The sequence below is a fragment of the Lepidochelys kempii genome, chromosome 1 (genome assembly GCF_965140265.1).
Source record: "Lepidochelys kempii isolate rLepKem1 chromosome 1, rLepKem1.hap2, whole genome shotgun sequence".
Taxonomy (NCBI): Eukaryota; Metazoa; Chordata; order Testudines; family Cheloniidae; genus Lepidochelys; species Lepidochelys kempii.
The window spans coordinates 23,109,947-23,135,835 of record NC_133256.1 but is presented as its reverse complement, the minus strand read 5'-3'; the positions used below and the strand labels follow the sequence as shown (position 1 = coordinate 23,135,835).

At 39.9% G+C, this 25,889-nt stretch overlaps 1 protein-coding gene and 1 long non-coding RNA gene across 6 annotated transcripts in view; one reads left to right on the top strand and one right to left on the bottom strand.

Moving 5' to 3' along the window:
* Positions 1-25,889, top strand: part of GRM5 (glutamate metabotropic receptor 5) — a 322,075-nt gene that overhangs the window by 232,923 nt on the left and 63,263 nt on the right. For all 4 annotated transcript variants that reach the window (XM_073336744.1, XM_073336740.1, XM_073336753.1 and 1 more), the window contains exon 4: positions 19,955-20,190. In XM_073336744.1, coding sequence (XP_073192845.1) covers positions 19,955-20,190 — 236 coding nt within the window. The remainder of the gene's footprint in view (positions 1-19,954; positions 20,191-25,889) is intronic.
* Positions 1,652-17,617, bottom strand: LOC140908861 (uncharacterized). 2 transcript variants are annotated; one of them, XR_012157994.1, is made up of 4 exons: positions 17,459-17,617; positions 13,792-13,994; positions 6,002-6,062; positions 1,652-5,891 (listed from the first exon to the last, which is right to left on the bottom strand). It is a non-coding gene; the product is annotated as an uncharacterized lncRNA (long non-coding RNA). The 2 variants fall into 2 exon arrangements; XR_012157992.1 differs by lacking the exon at positions 13,792-13,994 and having other exon boundaries at positions 6,026-6,062.

The following is a 25,889-nucleotide window of genomic DNA, read 5'->3' as shown; positions in this document are numbered from 1 at the left end:
AATTCTACGTTAGCCAACTGGAAGAGTGTCTTCTTAAGTCCTGATTCAGGAAAGCATCCTTATTCAGTTATTCTGTAAGCACCTGCTTAAATTAAGCATGTGTGTGTTTTTGTTGAATAAGATTGGATTTAACCATGTGCTTAAGTGAGCCATAGAATCAAGCTCTGGTTTGAGCTCTGGCGTGGTGAATACTGGCTCTGTGATTCTGCAGTACTGACTCTGCTTTTTCCTTCAAGAATCTATATATCTGACTTCTCACTGAATAAACAGTATGCCTGGCAGCAAGTGTTTGGAGCTCATACCTTTATATAGTGGTTATCCTTTAAAAGATTGCTAATTATTCCGTGAATAAATAGCTACATTTTCCTCAGTATTTGCTGTTTTACCAAAACTTATCTATATTTACTATTGGGAATACCTAGAATACTGTAGTAGACACTGAGGTAAAGTTATTTAGCTATCTCAGGCATTACCAGAGACAATGGGAAAGCTTAAGGACAAAGGGGATAAGAGAGCCCTATGCAGCTGTTAGTTCACATGGATAGAGGACAATCAAGTTTCTACTACAGGTAGGATCAGGCCACAAAATTTGGAACCAGTTTTCAAACAGAATCCAAGGATGTTCAGTTCTTGGGTTTTGGTTCAGATCCAACTCTAGTTCCTGGAGTCAATGGAACTACACCAAGTAGTAAGCACTACATCTGGCCATGCTTGGGTAATTGGATCCTAGAAACGAACCCATAATCCCTAATGTCAGTGGGAGTCTTGACATTGATTTCAGTGGGACAAGCCCAGGCTTTAAGAGAGTAAGTCACATGGGCCTTGCATGCCTACTCAAAATAAAATGAAGATTCATGTACAATGATATTTAAAACAAGCAGTGGGTCTTGAAATCTCTGTGCCATTTGGAATGGAAAAGCTGGAAAGTATATGGGTTTATTTTAGCCATGCAGTTTATTATTTTAGTTTGGAGACCTTTCAATTATTCACATGTTACAGAGCAAGACCCAGCTACTCATTCATTGATAAATCTATGACAGATTATGGTCTCTTATCATAATTCACCATTGTTTTAAATCTTCAAACACACGTGATAGTAATCTTGTAGATTTATTTTTATATAATTTGAGATTAAACCACATTACACTGTGCCATGTATTATATTCAGCTGTGAAATATTTACAAGGTAATGTTACTTATCAAAATCCTATGTGAAATATGACTGTAATATATCAGAACATGAATCACATCGAGCTGTCACTTATTTTACTGAAAAGAAGATTCTGGTTTTACACTATTGTTTTCTGAAATATATAGCATCTTCTCTCTGCGGCTTTATATTATTTAATTCTGTAATGTGTTTTGGGATCCAGTTTGTATGAAGAATGCTATACAAAATGAAGTTGTGTTGTATTATTGCACTGTAAAATAACCATCTATCTAAGCTGTCTTAAATACCATCACAAAATATCAGGACTCTGCCCTTAGAACATGAATTCTCCTTTCTTTTCAATTCCTTTTATTACCAATTTTATATTCAGAATATAAAACTACAGCAAAATATTTGTAGAGTAGTATGTAGATATAATGATAGATTTTACATGCTATATTCATTACTCATATTGGTAATCATAACAAAAACTTTGGAATCCTAGTGTATGAGTCTGATCTTTTAAGGGCTTTACATAAATATAACCCCATTAGTTTCAGTGGAGTTACTCTTAATTTATTCCATTGTGAGATAAGAATCAGGCCCCACATTCTTTCTTTGCAGTAGACGAAGAAGCTATGTTAAAGGATTAATTCTGTTTTTAATTCAGGAACAGTGTGATGGCTGATGCTGTAGAGTATGTACTGTGCAGTATGTGGCTTTTCACTTTGCGCACCAGCTACTGAAATCTTTGAGGAAATCTTTATTTCATGCCCATGGGACTTATATTCACAGGTTGAAACTCACCTCTGGATTCTCATATACATCCAGGCCTTGGTACACCGGTCCAGTGATGTAAATGGGCATTAAAGTGGGCAAAAATTCCACTAAGTGAGAATCAGGCCCACCTGTGCGGAAAGCCCATGCACCATCTAATCGTCTTGAACTAATAGTTTCTTCTGGCCTTAAAATCTATGAAGACCTCTCAGACTACTTTTAGCTTCACCTTCTGCAAGTGTAATCAAGTGGAGTGACAGCTCAAAGGGGTCTCTGCACTTCTTACACAAGGGAAGGGTTAGTCTATTCTGTGGCTTTGGACATACTAGTGTGGAGAGCAGCAGCAGCAAGGGCTCGGAGAGGAGTGACTGTAACCACAGTTTTGAAGATCCCATACCCTATGCCTTATACAATTGATGTGGGGAGAGGGCTCTAATCACTGTCCAAGATTCTGTACCCTGGGCTTCAGCCCTGTGCCTTGGCCCAAAGCTAGAGTGGATTCTTATATACACAGCAACCCCAGCACACTTGAAACCAGATTACTTGAGCTTTATCTGGATGACATACATTTTCAACCATGTGTAATGCTGACCCACAGAGGGGAGTTGGCAGTGGGGATCAAACCTGAGACGTCTGGAGCTTAACGCATGAGCTTCTGCTGCATGAGCTAAAAGACATGTCTCTCTTAGCTAAGGCTGTAGCAGGCTTATCAAACTCTAGCTGGCCTAGCCACCACTAGAAGGGGACAGAATGCCACTCCAAGCAAGTAGGGATTACACACGTAAAATATTAGTAGAATACATGAATTGGCATCTGCTGAACTGAGTTGAGGGCAAAATGCTGCCTTCTGTAATGGAAATCTCAGTTTGGATACAAGAATTTGGTACTTGTTGGAGACAGGAAACTAGACTAGAAGGACCTTGGTTCTGATCCAGCAGGGCAATTCCTATGTTCCTATGATGTAGAATTTGACATGATATACATATGGTCATAGAAGTCAATGGGAGTTCCTCACCTTTGAAAATCTGGTCACTTATTGAAGGTGTCTAACTTTAAGCACTCAAGTTAGAAAATTTTGGCCTAAATTAATACATTATTTTCCTTCTGATGGAAAAAAATGTGTATTGTAAAATAAGTGATATCAAATATGTGATATCAAAATGCTTTCTCTTAAAAAAAAATAAAGATGTAAATGCCTTTCAACCCCTCATCTTCCCCCCTGCCCACAGTAAGCAAATAAGAAATATAAACTACTTCAGCTCAATAAAATATATTTATATAGGAAATGAAATTACTCTGTGTTTTTAGATTACTTCACATTCTTAAGAAGTGAGAATGTTCTTGTTTAAACTTGCTGTGGGTCCTGAGATTGGTGGCTCACTGCAGAAAGGCATCTTTTATTCCTGCTTCGTGAATCTTTCAATGTATATTATAGATTAAGTCTGTCATTTCAGAGAGTTTCTTATGATACACAGTGTTCAGGAAGAAGTTGGCTTTGAATGTTATAGTGCAGATGATGTTACACTGGCTATGTGAGGTCTTTCAAACCTTTTGCCTGCTTTCTTTGTGCAAAGAACCTTTCTTACAATGTTCATATCTGATTAGCAGCTGGGAATGTGCTCAGCTTCCAGGACAGTGATTTGAGGAAATTCATAATTGGGGCCCATAACACTTAAGTAAGTTTGAATTTAGCTTAGAGAGATGGCAGAGCCTCATAAGGACATTCAAAAGCAGATCCAATTCAAAGCAGTGTTACCAGGAGGGAAACTATAAGGGGATCAGCATAAGTGTTAGCGGGAACCAGCAGGAACCACTGCATGTGGAGCCATCCTGTGCTGTGTGAGAAAACATGAGAGAACAAAGAGAAAAAAGTCTAGTGGTTTGAGCACAGGACTGGGAACCAAGGTGAAAGTCTGGCCCCACTGAAATCAATGGTAACATTCCTACTGACTTTAACAGGGTCAGGATTTCATCCCACAAATCCCTCTTGGGGTCTAATCTTAGCTCTGACTATAGAAATTGTTAGGTTATCTAAATATAGGGGTCATTAAGAGCTCCCTCTATAATGTATATATTTGACAGATTTGTACATGTATGTAAAATAAACCCTAAGTGTGTATGTAAAACACACACTTACATATACCACACTGTCTATTCCTGTAAATGTTTTTGCAGACAAAAATTGAAAAGTAAGATTAATAGATTCCAAGGCCAGAGGGGACCATTGTGACCATCTAGTCTGACCTCCTGTGTAACACAGGCTATCGAATTCCTCCAAAATGATTCTTAGGGCATACATTAAAAAGGATTGTATATCCCTTCAGGCGAATTCAGTTTTATTGAAACAAGTGTTGTGTTCTGTGTTGCAGTATTCATCCAGTTTTAGTTAAAAGCCTATCTCTGGTACCTGTTCGCTATTGTGACTACATGTGAATTTATCACACATACTCCTGTTGCTTATCTATACAAGTTGTGTTTGGATATCTAATGGAAAATCATTCAGTAGATGGCAGCTCAAGCAAATCATCAATCCAAGAGAAATCCAATTAGATGTAAGCTATTTTTTTCCTGGTGGACGTGATGCAATGAAACATCCTATCAGTCAAGCACATGTAGAGTTAATCAGCGGTAGAAAAATAGCCTTGATAATGTCATATTATTATGGAACAAATTATAGAACCTTTGGGAAGTGGCTTCTGCAGTACCATCTTTGAGCTATTTCAGATCTGGGTGTGGGGGATGCAGAAACGTGGCTTTGTGACACTGTTCTCTTCGGTAATCCCACATTTTTAAAAGCTGTGACTATCAAGAAGATTGCAATGTAAAGAGTTCAGAGTGACTTAATCACCTTCAAAAAGTAATTCTTCTTTCTAATTAATGGAAGGGCAAGTCCTGTTATACAGGTGAAATATAAACGAGCTTATTTCAACTCTTTTGACTCCCAGCGAATGATGATATGAAACTACTTTTGGGGCTTTGCTCAATAATTGCCAATGCCCTGTTTCCTAGAATAAATATTCTGATATGGATCTAATTAAAGAAACCAGAGTGGGCAAGTAATAGCTGAATATAACTGCCAATGCAAAGCATAATCTCCATATGATTTTATGTTCAATGTAATCGCAGCTATAAAGGTAGGACCATTACTTTATTAACTTTTTGTCAGGGTTACATAAATTGAATTGAGAGTAGGCCCTTAGAAAATTGTCTCGGCATAGAGGTGTTTTTATTTTCAATCATTGGTCCATGATCCCTTTATTTTTATGTATCCAAGATTGTTGGTTGTACACCGATTGTTTGCTTGCCATTCACAACTGTTTGTATGCAGTGTTGTTGTAGCTGTGTTATTCCAAGGATATCAGGGAGACGAGGTGGGAGAGGCAATGTCTTTTGTTGGACCAGCTTCTGTTGGTGAGAGAGACAAGCTTTCGAGCTTACACAAACAGAAGTTGGTCCAATAAAAGCTAATACTTCACCCACCTTGCCTCTCTCATTCACAACTGAGTAATTCAGGAGTGGGCAGATAGGCTGAAAAATGCCCTTGGTATTCCACAATGTAGCATTCATCTACCCATCTCTTTAATACAGAATATACAGGTTCTGATATCCAATGCTCCATTTTAGTCTGAGCAGCTAGACAAGACAGCTTGTATCAAGGTGAAGCATTGTGTATTCTTTGAAGATCTCACTTCTGAAGTACAGATGTCAGCAGCTGTAAATCTGTTCATTTTTATGTGAATTAGGTGCAGCCATAGCCTACACATATGCCATCAGAGCTGTCTTTGGCTGGGCAAAGTTTGAACACTCCAAACTAATTAGTAGCCGTGATTACATGGTGACTGAATATGTTTTCCTACCAGAAATCATCTTGGCAGAAACAGCAGGTGTTATGAGCTTAAAAATATTTAGAGGATTCCTTTCCATTGAATGTCCCTTTTCCCTAAAATTCATTTCTTCTTATAACCTGCATGAAAGGAAAGACAAAGACAAGAAATTACAATCTTAAAAAAAGCCAGTCAGTGGCCCACCTATTTCCATTCTCTCCCCACACAATCATTTCAAAGTGTTGCTCACCTGAATTTAAAAACATGTGCTCACCTTTAGAGATAGCCATATTACATCCAAACAGATCCACCTTTGGGGAGAAAAAAATTGGCACATTAGCACAAAAGCACAAGGGCTCATTCCCCATACAATTTGGTGATAAAATGCTCCTCGATGCGCATTTGATAGCAAAGGATTCATTGGAAGATTGTCATTGCTCACAGTTTCAAATATGTAGTGTTCCATGATGCTTAACATTTATCAATACAATAACATTAAAATGCATTTATAGTTAATGCTTCATGTAAAGAAGGTGATTCCGAAGTGCTAAAATAAACGGCTCAGCAGCTGAATTTTTTTAACTTTATTGTTTTCATATGAAATATAAACACATAATGAAACAAAGCATATATAAATACACGGGCAAGATGGAAATAGCATATCAATAACAAAAGTCAATGTTCATTATTTGCAAAATCTGGAAAAAACAAAACAAAAAATCTAATAACAAATACAAAATCTGAATCCTTAGAGGTCATGCAGAGTATCGATGATGAAAGTGACTAAATAGATAAATAAGTGAGAACATAACCTGTGAGTATCGGGGACTAATACATATAAACTGCAAACAGTTTCATTTGTGACCAGACATCCTCATATGTTTTCCAAGTGTTTCTATTAGGCAGAATCATTTTTCCCATTAATGCAGTGGTAGAGAGCTCACTATGGCAGTCTGTGTGTGAGGAAGGAATTGCAGATTTCCTTTTGTTCAAAATAACTCTTTTGGCAAGTTAAATAGTTACAGCAATCCGCTTCTTAATGCTAAGTAGCAATACCACTCATCCAGCATCCTGCATCTGAATTTTGATGATGACATGTTTATTTATTTTTTTAAATTCTGATTATTTGGAACTGTCAAGTTGTGCAAAAACTAACATATGTAATGACATGATCTTATAGCTACCCTCATGCTCTCACCACCCTTCCCTTCCTGGTGTGCATCACATTCCCCTGTTACATCTTGAACCAAATTAGAATGTAAACTCCTCAGGCCATGGGTTGCATCTTCCTGTGGTTTTCAGTGCTCAGCACAATGGAGATTGCATCCGAAGGCCCAGTCAGGATTGTACCACCACAGAAAACAATAAAACATAATAATAATGCATTAATTACATGGAACTCATTGACAAAACACGACATGTAAGTGGCAGCTTTATGTTTTGATGTCCTGAAAATGTTCCAAAGGCTTGACAGAGATTTAATTTATGCATTTTGCATGGACTCACAGGCCACTGTAAGATTACTAGAAGTGGAGTTGGGCTGGTCTCGGGAGACGCTGCATTTCCCCCATGACAATGACTGGTGGCATTATGAGTTCGATAGCTGGCACAATGCCTACAAGCGCACCCATTTGCAGTCCTTGCTACAACTTTGCCAAGGTATAGTTTGGGCTCCCCTCAGAGTGGTCTCTGGGATACACCATGTGGGAGAGGAGTATGGCTGACAGTGCTAGTGTAACCTATCCTGGCATAGATTTTTGTTTCATTTAGTAGCTGGTTCACATACAAACGGTGTCAATTAGTGCTCCCAGCTTGAAGAGTTACTCCCTTAGCTCACGCAGTGGTGATTCCAGTTTTAGTGCTGATGGTCTGGGGTTCCTCCTGTAAGTGAGGTTATTACACAAGCAGACACTGCTTTTTGGATGCGTTTTGTACAAGAAAGTGAATTCTTGTGCCCTCTCACCTGTTCCCCTGAACCTCCCAGTACACCTGCCGTGCAGCAGCTGTGGTTTTAACCCATACAAATTAGAGATGGAAAACAATCTATTAGATCAGCTAGTTCACCCCCAGGCTTGTGCGTTGGTACATTTTCTAGTGTATTATCCAGTCTGCTCTCTCCAGAAGCAGTGTTACTTACTGAGAGAAGGCTAAATACAATGGTTAGGGCATAAAAGGGTCATAAAATATGCCAAGAATTGTAGCATTTTTGGTCGCAAAAGAAGCTGCTATTCTGAAATGCAGAAGTTTCAAGAGGAGACAGTTTTAAATCACAGGTACAATTGGTGGGCGGGTCTTTTCTGTTGGTATAAGCACATTGTAGTTATTCAGACCTGCTATAACTCCATTGACTTTATTGCTATTATAGCTTCACATGCCAGAGCTGAATATAGCCTGAAGTGTTTATCTGTGAATTTAACTGGAATTTGCACATAAGTCAATAATACAGAATAAGAGCTTCAAAATTGGTGCCAACATTAGGTATTCAGAGCCATATTTATCCAAAACTTTTGGGGAAAGTGTCTAGGTTAGAGATGGTAGATTTTTTTAAATGACTTTTTCTCAAAAATATAAAAAAATATTTTAACGGAAAGATATTAGAGGGAGAGCTAGTCAGGAAATGCATTTTATTTCCATGAAAAAAATTCTATGAAGACAAAAATGTTTTCACTTTCATTTAAAATTGTCTTCAAATGTTTTTGGGTTTTCATTGACTGACCAAACAAACAAACAAACTATCCTGTGCATATATCAACTCCAGCATAGGCAGAATAAAAATGTAGAACAGGGAATGTTGCTATTCTGGATGAAAAGCTATTAGGTGCATATTACTAATAAAGTTGGGTATTTCAGAGTAGATGATAGACGTGAAAGACCAAAACAGAGAACACTCATCATGTGAAACTGTATTAATAGAATACGCACACTTCCCACCTCTTACAGTAGCAATCATAATACTTTTACTTACATTAAAATGTCAGTACAGCCACTTCTATACAGCACATTACAATGATAATCCTACTTGCCTATTCAGATTTTAGGAAATCAACAAGTTTCTGTCATAAAGACCTAGACCATTGTGTGTCAGTGTTCTGCAGGATTTATTGCTGCTGTTATGTTTATTTGTAAGTGCAGTAAATGTGCAAGGCTTTGTAGTGATGTTACTGGAGCGTTGCTGTGGAGTAATACTGTAGTGTTTTTTAATACAAGTAAATTAGGCAACCCTTTTCTCCCGATGTGAAACTCCCTTCTTCCATTTTTTTCTGAGGGTTATTTTAGACTAAACTCTCCGTCATTCTGACTCATCTTCGGAAAACCAAAACCTGTGGCAATGTAATCATGGAAATAAGCAATAATGTCATATATGGAAAATTGTGGACCAAAATCTGCTCTGAGGAGCTCTAGTAAAGTCAGTGGTATTGTCTCAGACTTACATTAACATAACGGAGCAAAATATGGCCATTTGCAACTTCACTGTGTCAGCATTTCACTATGGTCTGCCATATTTGCAAACAAACACATCTGTCATAGATTGGAACATCCTTTTTGACATCTGTAAGATACTGTAAATGCAAGATGTTTACTCTCGTGTATATGTTCCCAAATAAAATTAGAAAAGAGAATGCACACATTCTTTGATCCTGATCATCTTTCTCATATTTTTGTTTTACAGAATAAAGCTTTTAACTCTCTACCAAATTTTTCTTCCGGGTCAGTTTTTAACTGAAGATTGGCTAGCATATTGGTATTTCTGAAGAAGATCCTTTTTCCTCAGAACACACAGAACAATTATAGACTAGATATTTGCTGATAGAATCACCTATATCGCTAAACTAAATGTTGGTATTTGATGAATTTGCATACATGTGATATGTGTATATATATTCATTTATGTACTTTGTACACACCCGTATTTTTAATATGTAAAATATGTGTGTATACATGTATAAATATCTACACACACACATAAGATGTATGTGTACAAACATATATGTATGTATGAGTATAATACATTGAATTTGAGCTGAACGCATAACTGATTTTTTGGTTCAGGTGGCAAAAAACAATGTTTCAATTTTTTTTCAGTTTTTCTCACCAAAATTTAAAAAAAGAGAAAAAAATGGTTTCTGGTCTAATTAAATGGTTTGTTCAACCCCAAAAGATCTTTTTTAGGTTTTTTTCTTCTGAGTCATTTTCAAGTATTTTTCTTCACCCTTTTTAAAAAGTTACATAAATTAAGAAACAAAAAAGCACCATTTCAAAATGAAAACTCAAAATGTTTCTTTTTAAAGTGGCTGAAAAGAACCATTTTGACTTTTAAAAAATCCATTTTTTCAGCCAAAACTATTCACTGAGTTTAACCTGAATTCACTAGTAATGTTGGTGCACCAAAATAATTGCATTTTTCAGTGAATTTTTGTGACATTTGTTCCCAGCTCTATATATGATACATTTTTTTAGTGTTTCACTTTTAACAACTGGTTAAAGATCTGGTGGAGTTTACTTTGTGATCTCTTGTTGTGAGTTTAGCTATAACTGACACTAATGAGAGCAATGCCAATTTTTCCCTCCTCTTTCATGATGTAATTGTTCATTATCTTGGGTTTGCAAGCATTTAAAAATTTTTTTTAAAAGATCCATAAATGGTGATACAATCCTTCAAGATACTTCCGTACATTACAATGTGATGGTTTAATAAGAAAACACCAGTCATTAGGCTGACAGCATGGAATACAAAGACAAAAGTTAAAGAACCGGGCAAGTGGACGGGATGACATGATCCTGAAAATAGTATCCCTTGCTGTGTACGTGTGTCTAGTATACTAGCAGCAGCAATGTCTGCTCATTGCATAGTCATCTTTCTTTTACTGATAGTCTTCTGTCATGACAAGATGATGAATGAGTTATATGCATGACCACGTACCTCGTAAAAATCGCCGTGTGAGCCTTTTACCACTGCTGCTAGAACTGTTTATTTTTCCAAGCAGCCAGGATTTCCTGATGATCCACCCTAGTTATAACTCCTTGTGGTAAGATTTTAAGAAAATTTGCATATGGCATTTGATTTTTTTTAAAATCACATTTCTTTGCGTGCACACACACCCACACACCATATGCATACAAAGGCAGAGTTAAGTAAAGGATCATACTTCAAGCTATACAGAATTCTTTATTGCTGTCCCACAGTCTTTCCAATGGGATTTCCTTCTGATCTCAACCTTCTCACCTCGTGGCAAAGAGGTGGGCATCTCTGCTACTATGCCACTTTGATACGTGCTAACAGCCAGGTCCTCAGCTTGGGGTGACTCCACTGATTTACACCAGTTGGTGATCTGTCCCCAAACGTGGGACAAACCTTTGAGGGTATAGAGAGCCACAGACAAACGTGGTTTGAAGGGATGAGCCAGAGGAGGAGTGGGGCCAGAAGCAATGGGAGCAAATCAGTTCTAGGGCTTCAGTAATGTCTTTGGCCTGGAAATTCAGAATCTTTCTTTCCCTCCCGCCCCCTCTTCTTCTCTCCAGTACACAACCAGGCTACTCAGGCTGAGGTCAAGAGCCATCCATCCTTACATGAATATAGACATAAGCTATGAAACCAAGACAGAAATGCATTTGGCACTGCCTATTCCAAGCTAAGTCGAGTGGTCATAAAATGGAGAACTTGCCCAAAGAGTTCAGCTTCTAAGGTAGGGGCTTGCATTGTTTTAAATGGAGAAACAAATAGAGTGATGCAGCCATATACTCCATGTGCTTTGCAGTGCATAGTGAGGGCAGGTGCTGGTTTGCACTGTAGGAAAAGGGGCAGAAATCACTAGTGCACATACTCTAATGCCTAAGGCAGTAGCCAAAGCACTAGACATAGCCAGGGAGAAATAAAGTAGGGTGGCATTGTGGGGAAAAGAGATGAGAGACTAAACAGAAGTCAAATGTTCAACCGAAAAATACCCATACAAAACCTCTCAGAGAGCAGATGGGAGTGAAAGTACCCAGCATTCCACAAATGACAGGCATGGAGATTGTTTCACTCCATGCATCTGATGAAGTGGGTTTTAGCCCACAAAAGCTTATACCAAAATAAATGTGTTAGTGTCTAAGGTGCCACAAGGACTCCTCGTTGTTTTTGCTGATAAAGACAAACACGGCTACCACTCTGAAAGGAGAGGCTTGTGTATTTACTGAGGACATGTCTACTCTGTCTGTGATATTTCTGGACCCAGCAGAGAAAGAGCTAGACACAGACACAGAGGGAGCTGATAGAAACACAGCAGTGTGCTGTGCTTACTTTATTCTGGCTGCAAAACTGAAACTAACAGGAAAGTGAGATTTTGAACGGGGGAGGGGAGAATGCTCAAATATTTAAAGGGATGGGATATCGCATTCTTCTACCCTACCTTAAAACACTTCCCAAACACATATACATTATCATTTACATGGCTAACAATAAACACCATATGACCTAACTAAGAGTTGCAGATGGACTTGAATTGCAAGGGATTATTCTGCCCTGGAACAGCAATTTACTAGCTAAACAATTTATAAGCTCAGGTGCACAACTGGTTTTCACACTGTCTTGGGATATTGTGGTGATGGTGGTGTGGCAATGTCCTGAGAAACAATAACAGTAGGTAGTAAGAAATCAGCTAGATTGAGTATGGAATCAACTGGATCCAGTACCAGAGATTCTTCCACCAAATTGTTGATATTAGGAGTTGTAACAAAAGTGGTTCAATAGGAGGATCAGAAAGTCCTACTGGAACGTCCCTGAACTCTGGTACTTGTCAAGGCTGCAACTGGTTCATGATTTCCATAAAATGCTGTTGGATAATTTTACCATGAACCAAACAGATCCTGTGCATTTTACAAGTTCTCCAGGTACCCATTTCACTTCACAACTGTAGTTGCAAGCTCACACCAAGTTTTCAACTTGAAAAGAATATTGACAAGTCTCACATTGAACACATGAGGCAATATCAGGATGTAACAGGTCCCAACAGGTATGCAAAGACCATGTCAAGAAAGAGTTGCAGGTGACTCCTGGGTACTAGCATGTGATATGTTCCTGTATACCAGCAAGAAATTGTCCAGTTTCTGCTGATGTCTCAAAATAGACTTGTTAGCTTTTAAAGTATGCTCTAGTATTTGTACAAAGTGTTCCACTACTCCATGTTCAGCAGGATGGTATGGAGCAGAGCATATGTGCTGAATTCCATTTGAAGCTAGGAACCTCTGAAATCCTTCAGAACAGAATTGAGGTCCATTGTCACTCACCAACTGTAATGGTAAACCACATTTGCTAAACAAGGTACGAAGATGTCCAAGTGTCTTTGTAGCTATAGCAGAAGTCATTCTGAAAACTTCTGGCCATTTTGAATGGGCATTGACAACAACCAAAACCATATAACCTTCTAATGGTCCACCAAAGTCCATGTGAATACCTTTCCAAAGAGTCTGAGGCCATGACCCAGGATGTGGACAAGCTGGGCCAGGATCATATTGAATTTGCTGACATGTAGTACAGCACTTTGCCTTCCTCTCAATGTCTTTGTTAGTCCGCGGCCACAAGATAAGACTCCAGGCCTATTGACTTCATCTGCACAATGCCAAAATGACCTTCAGGAAGAGGTTCCTAAACCTGATACTGAAGTGATTTTGGAATGATCACTCACATTTCCCATAAGACACAACCATTATTCACAGATAATTCACATTGACGTGACATGAATTGTGTAAACTGGGGTTTCTTTTGATCCTCACTGTACCTTCTAGTACCATTCCCCTCACAAGAGAAAGCACATCATCCTTAGTGGGTTTTTTGTTGATATCTTTGCTAAGCAACATTACCGAATTGTCTTAACCCAAAGCTATGGTAACTAATCTCTGTTTTCCAGGCAATGTCAGGAAATCCATGGAGGACACAGCACCTCCTTCTGAGAAATGATTGGTACAAAAAAGAGTGCTTCCACTCAAAAATCCTTTTTTTAATTGAGTACTAAGCACACATCAAACTACAGCAAAAGTCTAGACAAACCAAAATATAATTACCCAAAGTCTGAGGTGGTATGGAGTGACAGCAGCAGGGTTCCGGTGACCAGTCTTTCTCCTAGCAGCTGGGGAGGTAGCTGTCAGACTCCAAGCTCATAGAAAGTCAGACTTCTCCGAAGTATACACTCCCACTAAACTCTTTATAGGTTTCTCCAGAAAAAAGCACATATCTCATAATGGCCCCTAATATGCTAATGATTTCCCTAGAAACAGCAAATAATAAATCATTATTCTACTTATCAGCAAAGCAACTTCAGCAAGAAACTTATAGTTACAGACACCCAGTAAGAAACTTACAGAGACTCAAGGTCAATTATCCACACTCTCTTCCATTCCCATAAATCTGTCATTACACTGTATCTATCCTTGTTAGTAACATGGCAGCTGCAGCTGTTTTTGTCTGCCTAAGCAAGGCCAAATTCCTTTTCACTATGTGGTGTCCTCGCTTCCAGCTTATGGTGGTTGAGTATAGAAGATGACTGCGGGTTATGTCAACTCCAAGTTATGCTAAATCCATTTCTCTCATAGCAGTGCTGGATAACCTATCCATCAAATTGAGATAGAACATTTTGTCTGAAGTTTCTTTGGGTTGATGGGAGCTTGGGCATGGTAGATATGACAGCCCATCAGCATTGCCACGCTTCCCTTTGTGGAATTGAATAGTATAGGAATGAGCTGAAAGTAGCAATGCCCATTGTTGAATATGAACAGCAGCTAATGATGGAATTCCATGTTTTGGTCCAAAAATCAAAAGTAACAGGTAATGGTCCATCAGTAAGGTAAAATATCTACCATGCAGATAGGCATGGACCTTCCGAATTCCAAAGATAATGCTGAGAGCTTTTCACTCTGTGTGCGCATCGTTCTTCTCAAGAGTAGTGAGTGTTTGTGATGCAAATGCAATTGATTTCTCCATGCCATTAGGAAAAATGTGGGAACAGCACCCACTATATAGAGGGTGAACCATCACAAGGCAATTGTAATGGTAGCAAAGCATCAAAGTGCATAAGAACTTTGGCTGATGTTAGCAGTTTCTTTGCTTCCTTAACTGTATACTCATACTCTTTAGTCCATTTCTATTTTATCTTTGCTTGTAACGGTTCATGTCAAGGTGCCAGTACTGTTACCAGATTAGGTAGAAATTTACCGTAGTAGTTACCAGACTTCAACTCTGTTCACTCCCTTCAGAATCTCATCCATGGCTTTCTGGAACAGGATTGGTGCCAACGTGATACCAAAAGGCAACCTGTTGTAACAAAATAAGCCTTTTTGTGTGTTGACTGTGAGATGTTTGCAAGATGCTAGATCAATCTCCATTTTTAGGTATGCACTGAGCAAATCCAATTTACTGAAACACTGTCGTCCACTGAGAGTAGCAAACAAATCTTCAGTATGAGGTAATGGATATTGGTCTGCACAAAAAAAATGGATTCAATGTCACTTTGAAATCCCCCCAAAATCAGACTGAGCTATCCGTCTCGATCACTGGTAAAATGGGTGTAGCCCACTCACTATGTGAAGCCAGTGACAAGACTCCAATGTTCACTAAATGGTCCAGATCAGCTTCCACTTGAGGCTTCAGAGCAGAGGCACAGGTCTGGGCTTGCAATACTTTGGCTGGCTGTCAGACTTATCAGTAATTTTCACAAAGACAATGCTCAAGCTCTTTTTCAAAAACTTTAGAGTACCTGTCCAGTATTTCCTGAAGATTTTTAGGTGCTTTTGTGATTGCCTCAATAAAAGTCACCTTGAGCTTCTCAAGCCAAAATCTGCCAAATAGTGGTGGACACTTTCCTTCAGTCACACATAAGAGTAAAACAAATGATTGTCCATCCAGCTGAACTTTCACCTGGAGTATAAGTCTTCAAAATCATGGATGTTTCTTCCAGAGGAACTTGTGACAAAGTCTGTTGATAGGTAGATGCAGAAACCAATGAGACGGCAGCTCCAGTATCAAGTTCCATTCTTGTAAGAACTCCTTCAATCAACGGTGTAACCCAGATGCCATCTCTGAATCCAGCTTGCAATAACACGTGTCGTGCTAAATCCTGGTCAATGTCACTAGAGCTCTTGTCTTCTTCCAGATTATGAATTTCCAACTTCCGTCCTTTCTTAGGTTCAGTTGTCATAGATGTTTTCTTGAATCTATAGTTACTCTGTGTTGCTGATCGTTGAATTTTCCCACGGCTCATAGCAATGTGTTCTTTCTTCTGGCACTTTCTGCAAATAACCTGGCATGCCCAGCAATCCTTTTCAGCATGTGTAGTTTGTGCACTTCAACCACACGAAAATTCCTTATGTTCCCATGATCCTCTGTCTCAGTGATTCATGAAATGAAATTTTTGGTTCACATTAAATTCCAGAGAATCCTTCTCTGTGGTCTCCATTGCAACTGTACTTCAACAGCCTTTTTGTATGTAGGCACTTACACAGTGAATAACGTCTTCTGGACCTGGTCACTGCATTATCCAGAGACTAACTGGTCACGCAGGGCATCACTCACTGTTTGTCCAAACTGATGGTGCTCTGACAACCTCTTGAGAACAACATCGAACTGTTCTACTGACTTCCCACTTCTGTGATGTTGTTGATGAAATTGATACGTTCTGCTATCACTGATGGAATAGGAGAAAAATGTCCCTGAACAACTGCAATAATTGTGGTATATGTGGCAGTGCCGGGCACAGTTGGAGATAATAGGTCACACAGCAGTCCATGTCTTCTTACTCATCATTATCAACAAGGTTGAAACCCATTGTCCATCTGGAAAGGCGTTGCAGGTTACAAATTGCTCAAAATGTTTGAGGTACACCACCCATGATTCACAGTTGTCATCAAACTCATCAACATTGCCCACAAAAAGTGCCATTTCACTGCTCTCCTGTTGACCTTCATGCCTCCTGGACATCTCCTGCCACAAGGAAACTGTTTTTATTTGTTACTGCACTATTTGTACCCCCTCTGCTGGCCATGTGCTTACATGGCAAACTGCAGAATTTTTCCTTTGGCTGTACTTGGTCTCCATCACAGTTGCCAACTTTCACGCGGTAAATAAGCACCCCAACTTTCACAATAAGACAAACATCAAGCTAATCCCATTTCAAAATGAGACCAAAACAAGCCAATCCCTAAGAACCACAACACTCTATGTGACTAGATCCCCCCAGCGTGTAGTCTGGGACTGTGGTGGATCCACTGTGCACCCCGACTCTCTCCCCCCTTACCCCTGCTTGCCCCTTGCCCTACTTGTCCCCCCCACCCGTTTGCAGGGAGGTGATCAAAAAATGAAGCAACAAGCCAAAAACTAGGCAACAAGCAAGTCACAAACCAATTAAGCCAAAAACAAGTCCAATTTCTGCATTTTTTCGTGGGTTTGGCATGTCTGGTCTCCCTCTGCTGGCTGTAGACCCTCAGTGCAGGCTGCAGGCTGTTTGCCTGGCTGCCTGCTTCCACATGGTCAACAAAGATGGCTGTTTACCCCTTCACTGCTCTGTTTGAACAGTTCTAGCAGTATATGCAGAACTTGTATCCTTTGTTCCCTTTTTATTTACCTACTTGCCCCCTCTAGCTGGCTGGTTCCCAGTGTCCCAGGAGCAAAGAAAAGCAGTCTGACAGCCTGTGCCTCTAAGTGAACTTTGTCCCCTTTTTCACAGTATTATTTACATACTTTTTCTTCTTCGTGTTCAATCAATGGGAGCACTGGACACTCCTGGAATATAAATTCCTCGTCATCGAATGTTATATTTCTGGATCCAACAGAGAAGGAGATAGACACAAACACAGAGGGAGCTAATAGAAACACAACTGTGCACTGTGCTTGCTTTATTGTTCTGGCTGCAAAACTGAAACAAAGACAAGGTTTTGCACTTGGGAGGGGAGAGCGCTCAAACATTTAAAGGGACAGGACACTGTTCTTTATCTAAATTCTTACACTGTTGCACCCAAGTAGTCTTCACATGGACTGATCTTATTCTCTGGGCTGAAGCTGCTCTAGACCATTTATCTACTGAAAAGATGAACCCCGTTTCGTATCTTAGTACAACCAGCATTTCAATAGTTACAGCATATGCACTTACCCCTTTCTTTGTGCTGAATGCCTTCTTCTGGAGTCTTCTGTACCATTCTTCATGGCCACAACACCCTTTCCAGTGCACCTGAGAGGTTGCTTTATTAGTACTTCTGTATCTCTTTGCATGCATATTTTCCTATCCCATTTTCCTCCCTCCATACCTTTTACACCTACTCAGAACATAAGGATGTTGCCTGTAAAATTCTGTTAAATATCTATATTTCATATGAAAAATCCCTAGTTCTCTGATGTGCAAAGAAGCTAAGATGGGCTATTTCCAATGTTATTGAAACACGGAGTCAGTTCATGGAAAACATGTGGCCTAGAATTCTCATTTATAATATTCCAAAACTTTGATCATTAGTATCCCCTACGTATTTTATCACTATTGCTTTAACAACCCATGACATTTACTATAGACATAAGATCCTTTCTAAAGGTGTGGCATTGGGTTTTTTTAAACAATCCTATACAATTCTATAGTATGGACGTAATTCTGCTAAGATGATTGAAAAAACCCATAGAAGAGCTGCTATTTGTTGTTCAGTTCTATAGGACTTTGCTATATGGGGTGGAAACATTTAAAATCTTGCTGAACATGAGATGACCATTTTGAATATACTAAATCTATTTAGATAATTCCTACATTTGTTTGAAAGGGTTTTTTTTTTTTTATCATAGCACCAAGACAGACCTGTAAATGATTCCAGCCCTTGGACTAGTAAATATCCTTCTGGGGAAGCTAGACTTTTTGCCAGAATTGATTTCCATTAGCATATTCAGGAACATTAACTCCTGTTTCCACCCCTAATATGATCTTAATCTTAGGATACATTTCAAAGCAGCATGCTGCACATCTCTCTGTGATATCAACTAAAAATCACTGCTTACCTCTTTTCCTTCATAAATGTATCTCATTCTTTCTTGCAGTAAATAACTCATTTTACCCTTTAATGTTTATTTTAAATCTGAAGCACTTTCTTTCCCTTCATCAGATTATTAGTTCTTTTAGGCAGTTCTTTTTTGTTCTGTGTTTGCAAGTACAATGTTTATAGACCTTACAGTCTATGACCCCAATCCTGTATTGTGTAGAGGACAGGCAGACTTCTGTGCTAACACAAAGCCCCACTGAAGTGAATACAGATCATGCAGTTCCAGCAGTCTTCCTGCATGTTACAAAAAGCATGATGAGGGCGAGAAACTCTCTATTTTCCCCTGTGAAAACTAAGATTCTCCCATAATCCCATGGCCTCAGAAGCTGGGGCTCTATGAACAATACCAAATATAGCAATCATGATAAAACAGCAGTAGATGGCAACACTATGCTTAGATATGTAAAATTTGGAGGTGGAGCCAGATGAAACTTTCCAAATTTTAATTTTTCTATGGAAAATTTTTGTCAAAATTTTGAATTTCTGTGAAAGAAAAAAAAAACTTGTGCATGGAGAATTCCACTGAAATGTTCATGACTTTTTTCCTGTATTTCTACCAGCTCTGCTTGGAGTTTAGAGTCAGAGTTCTGGAGGGATTTTAGGTGACATAAGTGGAGGAGAATCGCTAGCGGACTGCTTGATGGCCATTATCATTTGGTAGTTTGCCATTGGCATCTCAGTTTACTGTGATGTTGTTTTAGCCATGAATCTAAAAGCCAGCTTCCTGTCTGGTTTTTGCAATGCCATTACAGATTCTGTGAAACTTTCGCTAAGTTGTCCCCTGGCTAGAATATCCCCAAACAAGCACCACCCCACTGAAGTCAGCAGGGCTCAGTGCAGTGCAGAGGTGCACATGCACACAGTCAATTTCAGGACTGGGGCAGTGGCTTATAATGCTGGTTTGGATTCCTTGGGATACAAGCTTAAGAATACACTATATAAATAGAAGATGCTGATTACAGCTGAATGCTCAGTGTGAGAAAATAGAAGATGCTGAATGCTACTAATAGAAGTATTACTGATACTTCACCCTCCAATTCTCTGGTGTGAGTGTGCATCTATTTGCTTCTATTGCTATTTGAAAGGAGCACTTCCCTTGTTCTTTAGAATGGTGCATGAAGCAGTAGCTTCACAGTGTTTTCTCTCTTTTGTTTCTCTGCAGTGACGGCTGGGCAGACAGGTACGATGTGACAGACGGGTATCAGCGGGAAGCTGTTGGTGGAATAACGATCAAGCTTCAGTCTCCTGATGTGAAATGGTTTGATGACTATTACCTGCAGCTTCGGCCAGAAACCAATCTCCGAAACCCCTGGTTTCAGGAATTCTGGCAGCACAGGTTCCAGTGCCAGCTGAAGGGGTATCCACAAGAGAATACGAAATACAACAAGACTTGCAACAGTAAGCAGCTGGATTTATTGATGTATTTATATGTAAAATCACTAAGGTTAAAGCCTTGATTTAACTAGATAATACCATGTTGAGGCAGCGAGGTTTGCAGGAATGGAAGTCAGAAAGTCTGGAATTTTAATCCCAGATCTGCCACTGAGTGGAAGACTGGTCAAGAAGTTAGAGTACTAGCCTGCTTATGAGACCCCAAGTCCAGCTCCCTGACCTGACACTGATTTCCTGGGTGACCTTACTGTCACTTACAGTAAAAATTCTCAAAAGTATCTAAGTGGTTTAGGACCCTACATCCCATTTTCAAAACCAATTTAGGCACTTAAGGGCAGATTTGGAAATGTATTGAGGTGCCTGAAAATGCAAAGAAGCCGCTAGTGGGATTTTCAAAAGTGACTAGCCCTCAACTCCCATTGGTTTCACTGGGAGTTAGAGGCCTAGGTACTTTTGAAAATCTCACAAGGTGCCTATCTGCAGTGACCAAAATACATTTAATTAAGTCCCTTCATAATTAAATCTTGTTGAAAGTCAGTTGAACTTAGGCTCCTGAGTGCCTTGTCACTCTTGAAAATGAAATGTAGGCTCCTAATAATCTGTTCGCTAACAATTTGTGAGCAGAAAAAGAAGGGCTAAATTTGTCAGATTGGTCTCTCTGAATACTTGCTCCAGCTCTGGCGCTTTGTCCAGTGCTACCACATCCATGAACTCTGGAAAAGGAGCAGACTCGACCAGGCTAGAATACCCTTAACTGCTTCATTCATTCAATTTCCTCATTTGTAAAATGTGCTCACTGCAACTCTGTGCAATGGGTCTTTTGTCCAGCTGACTGAAAGAACAAGGGTTGTAGCCCCTATAGGAGCTTCCTCTGCTATTGGTGACAGAGGGGGAGGACAGGGAAGGCTTACCTAGATCAAGCAGGGAGGAACAGGAAGTGGCCATACCAGGTTCGGTGGAGGGTACTGACCTTCCAGGTGACCAGAGGAGGGTGTGGTATTTTACCCCGGGCAGTTCCAGAGCAGCCTTCTCTTACTGGGATCTTGCTGGCACCATCCACCTTCCCACCCATAGAATCAGAGTCGGACTGGATGCCTTCAGGAACCATGTGGGCATTACACTAGTCACCTCTTTCCTTGGGGGCCAGGAAGAAATTTTTCCCTCCGTCAGACTGACTGAGACGGGGTGGTTTTTTTCACCATCCCCACAGTAGGGCTGGGGAGGGAGGTTCACACATCACAACTTAGTAAATTAAAAAATGTGGCAGGTGTGCAGTGCATCCCTTAAGGAAGCTGCAGGAGGGGGATTCAGGAAACCAGGTATAGCAGGAAACCAGCCCCCAATAAGTCCCATATGAGGGGAGGGCACTGGGATCCGAGCAAGGGGCTTGCTGTAGCCAGGATGGGAAGTGGGAAGTGGGGAAACAGTTGAGGAAATAATGATGACCTGCACTATTTATTGCCAGGTACTCCCAAATATTTCAAGTGAGTAAAGTTGTGGCCTAACTGTACCACAGACACTGTCTCCTGTTCTTCTGGCATGATTAAGGGTGATATTGATACTTGCCCATCTTAGTAAAATGCTCTGAAGCCTATGACTGAAAATAATATATTGTTGATGTGTCATATTTATCATGCTATGAGAGCAGAATTTTACCCTTAATTTCATCTATTTAAATATTTTCAGCTCAATAGGAGTTGCATAAAAAATTATTACAGTATCTTCTAGCGACCCCAGTCAAAGGACTCCCAATTGTGCTGGGAGCTGTTCAGAAAATTTAAGAAAACACAACCGCTACCCAGAGACCACATAGTCTAAGACAGTGGCAAGAAGATATCAACAAGAAGGTGGGATGGAGGAAGTGGGTGAGGTAATAGTTAAAAGAACAACTTGGTGAATAAGCAATACACTTAGGTCACCACGAGTGCAGAATTTGACCTATAGTCAACAACTTCATTTTAATTCAGTAATGTCATATTGAACAACTATTGATATAAACAATATATTTTAAAAATATTGAAATAAGTAATAGGAGTTATGGCCAAAAATTTGCATATGTGGATGCCTAAATCTGGATTTTGCTACATAAACGTAGTCTTCCATGTTTGAAAACTCTAGCCCGTGCTTTCAAATCCCTGTATATTGAGATGATAGATTCACGCTCACAAATGCAAAGTGTATAGATTGTGATGGAGTCCACTCACCGCAACAGTGCCTCCTGCTGGCCATCACAGGGATTAGCTCTGTCAGATGGAGTATCCTGTCCAGGTGATGTCTTTCCCATCATTGAATCCGCCTGCAGACCTGCCTCAGTCCAACTACCGCAGTGTCCTCTTCATGAATTGGCCCTCCAGCTGTGTCACCATCTGTGTTTTCCCCCTTCCAGGTGTGCAGTAGCTCAGTTCAATAGTCTAGTCACTTCTCCAGTTGCGAGTGGCAGAACCCGGGCCCGTCCACTACTCCGGGTCACAACCCAGGGACATTGTAGATAGCAGCCTCCTGAACTTCGCTCAATGATATGTCAATTCTGTGGGCCATTTCCCTGCAGCTCCAGCACCTTCGTTGCCCTCTTCTCGGGGTATTCAGCCAGCAAGTCCCAGCAGTCAGCCAGGAGCTCCCTCTTGCTCCCCTGGTCCCCCCAAGCAACTTCTCTGTCCAAGGTGCTACCCTTCCTGCAGCCCACTAGGAATACAGTCATCACTCCTTGGACTCCCCACAGCAACTGACTATCTCTGGCCTTGCAGATCCTTTTATGTGAGTCTGCTGGGCCCTGACTGGCTGCTCTGTGCAGCCTCCCTCCACTTGGCTGCTTCCTGTGCAGCCTCCCTAGGCTTCTTGGAGGACTCACCTCCACGGCTCCTTTCTGGGACAGAGTCTGGCAGGCCCATGAGGCCTCCATTAAGCTCTTCCACTCCAGTGTGGGGTGAACATCCTATCACAAGATTCATGAGTGATGCTAGCCTTGTAGATCTCATTTTATAGTAGCAAAAAATGTACACAGTCATTGTTACACAGTCACTGCGAAATGAAAATGTGATGATAAAGTAAAGAGCACATGAAAAACAGCCTCAAATGAATATAGCTTTTCTTCTTTCATTTCTATCAACTTCTGATATGTTTCCATCTCTTCACATATACTTTGATTCATGTTGAGGTTAACATTTTAGCATCAAGCCATTTTTCATTTGCAGATTGAGTATATTTACCTAATCCAAACAGGCGCTACTGCAACTGGTGTTGCAAAGCACATTGATTTTCTGCCCAGCTAGAGCACTACTGAAAGGGAGAAGTGTGCAGACTTATCTGACTTCATGCTCAACGTTATCAATTCCGTGTCACTGGAGAATTGATGTGAGCCACCTAAGTGGACTGAGGGTCAGAGTAAAGGGTTTAAAATACACCTTGAACTGGAGACTTTCCATAGCCCAAGAATACTTGGGGTTTTACAAGAATTGGAGTGTGCTTCCCCTCTGGCACCGGTCAGATGCTTTTGATTAACCAAGGCCCCAGTTCAGCGAGGCAAGGAGACATGAGCGTAGGTCTAAACAGCTGAGTAATTCCACTGAAGTCGATGAATCTCCAACACCAGCACCATGTCACAAGAGGTTAAGCCAGCCCCTTGATGTTATATAACTTTAGCCCTTTGCAGCCTGAGTATATATCAATGTCTCCCTCTTTCTCAAAAGAAAATATACACACAGAGTTCCAAATTCCTAGTGCCTTTTCTTCCGAGCAACAATGTTTTCCTAACACATCTTCCCTCTAGGCAAACTGAAACCTCACCAAAATAAGGCATAGAGTGGATGCATGGACGTTACTAACAAAACTGCCATTGATATCAATGGGGCAAGGAATTTATCCATTGAATTTGCCAATCTGTTGTTGTCAGTCTGGAGGTCTCTAATATGGGGGCTTATGGTTCAAATAGTTACTGTTTTGTTTATTTGTATTACTGTAGCACCTAGGAACCCATCGTGGACCAGGATCCCATTGTGCTAGGCACTGTACAAACACAGAACAATAACGTGGCCTCTGCCCCCAAAAGCTCATAGTCTAAGTATAATGCAAGAGACAACTGATGGATACAGACAGACAAATAGAGGAGTACAAGGAAACAATGAGATAACATTGCCTCATTATGATAGCCATTGGTCTCATCACATCAGCTGTCTTGTGTCAAGTTTTTTGTAGGCCTCATAGCGAAGAGGCTTTGAAGGAGGCTAATGAGGCAGCTTTGCAGATGTTTACAGAGTGCTCCTCCCATGTGTGAGGAGCAGCATGGGAGAAAGCAAAAAGGGGTTTGCTGGAAAATTGAATAGGTGGGTTTGTTTCCTTCTTTTTAAATTCTTCCCCTATGTGAATGTGCAAGACAGAGCAAGTAAATCCTGAAAATCATGCAGCATGTAATAGAAAAGAATCATATATTTTCTATGGACATTTTAAACCAGCACATGGTATTCTACCCCAGGGGCATGGTTGTCTATTTAATAATTCTATAGGGTGGTATAAAAATAGAATTTCATAGTTGTTCTCCATTAGATTCTACTGATTGTTTAAGAGTAATTTCTATTAAATGCTACTGGTTTCATCCTCATTACCATCTACAGGAAGATCCCTACTGAGGATAGTACTTCAGTATGTGCCAAAGTGTACATTCATGTGTATGTTCCATTCAAAGAGAATGGGACTTAAGTACATGCTTGGAAGTTTTAACTGTATGCTTAAATGCTATTCTAAATGGGTATAGGTTTAAGCATCTGCTGAAGTGCTTTCTAGAATACGGGTCTAACACCCAGTTCAGCAATGTATTTAAGCATGTGCCTTACCTTAAGTACATGCATAGTCTCACTGAGGAGAGTGGAAATATCTGTATGCTTAAAGCTCACAATGCTTGGTGAACTGGCCTCAGATCACTTTAGACTTTGTAAAAGAATTAGAGTTGCAGACCAAGGACAGAGTCTGGATCCAGGTCAAAATTTTCCCAAAGTTTGGGAGTATTCTGATTTGGGACTTTAATGCAAACAAATCTCCATTTTTTAGTGTTTCGGTATTGTTAAAATAATCTAAAAACCAAAGTGAAGGATATAAATTTTCTCTAACTACAGAGCCTTGATGTATTGCAGACCAACAGCCACATGCTGTGGGGCAAATTTGCCCCTCTGTGGCAAGTGGAAGCAATCACATGTAAAGGAAATCCTTTCCCCAGGTACAGAAACCAGAACAGCTAATTCCCTCAGATTTCCTTTGATGATTGCTAGCCACTTCTATGAGGAGCTAAGCAGCCTCATTACAATTTATCAGGTGAACTGAGTGAGATCAAATGTGTAATGAAAGACTGGGTAATAATTCTATAAAACAGCAGCACAAAGCCCAGTAACAAGAGTTCCTACAACTCAGAGTAAAGTTATTCCGTTTTTAAGCCATCATTGGTAATAAGGCAGCTGGAATATCATTTTAAAATAAATATTATTGCTGATGCATGTCAGATTCATTCTATCGGCCACTTTAATTAACAGCACAGTTTGTGAGCTGTTAATTTTGAGGCTGAGTAATTGTATGCATTGTAATGTAATACGCTTGTTCAATTTTCCACTTAATTTCGATTACTGTGGATTTTACATGTAATCTATCGTTACAGTTATTACGCCTATTATTTTTAATTAGGAAAAAACATTACCTCAGGAGAATGAAACAAATAATTAGCA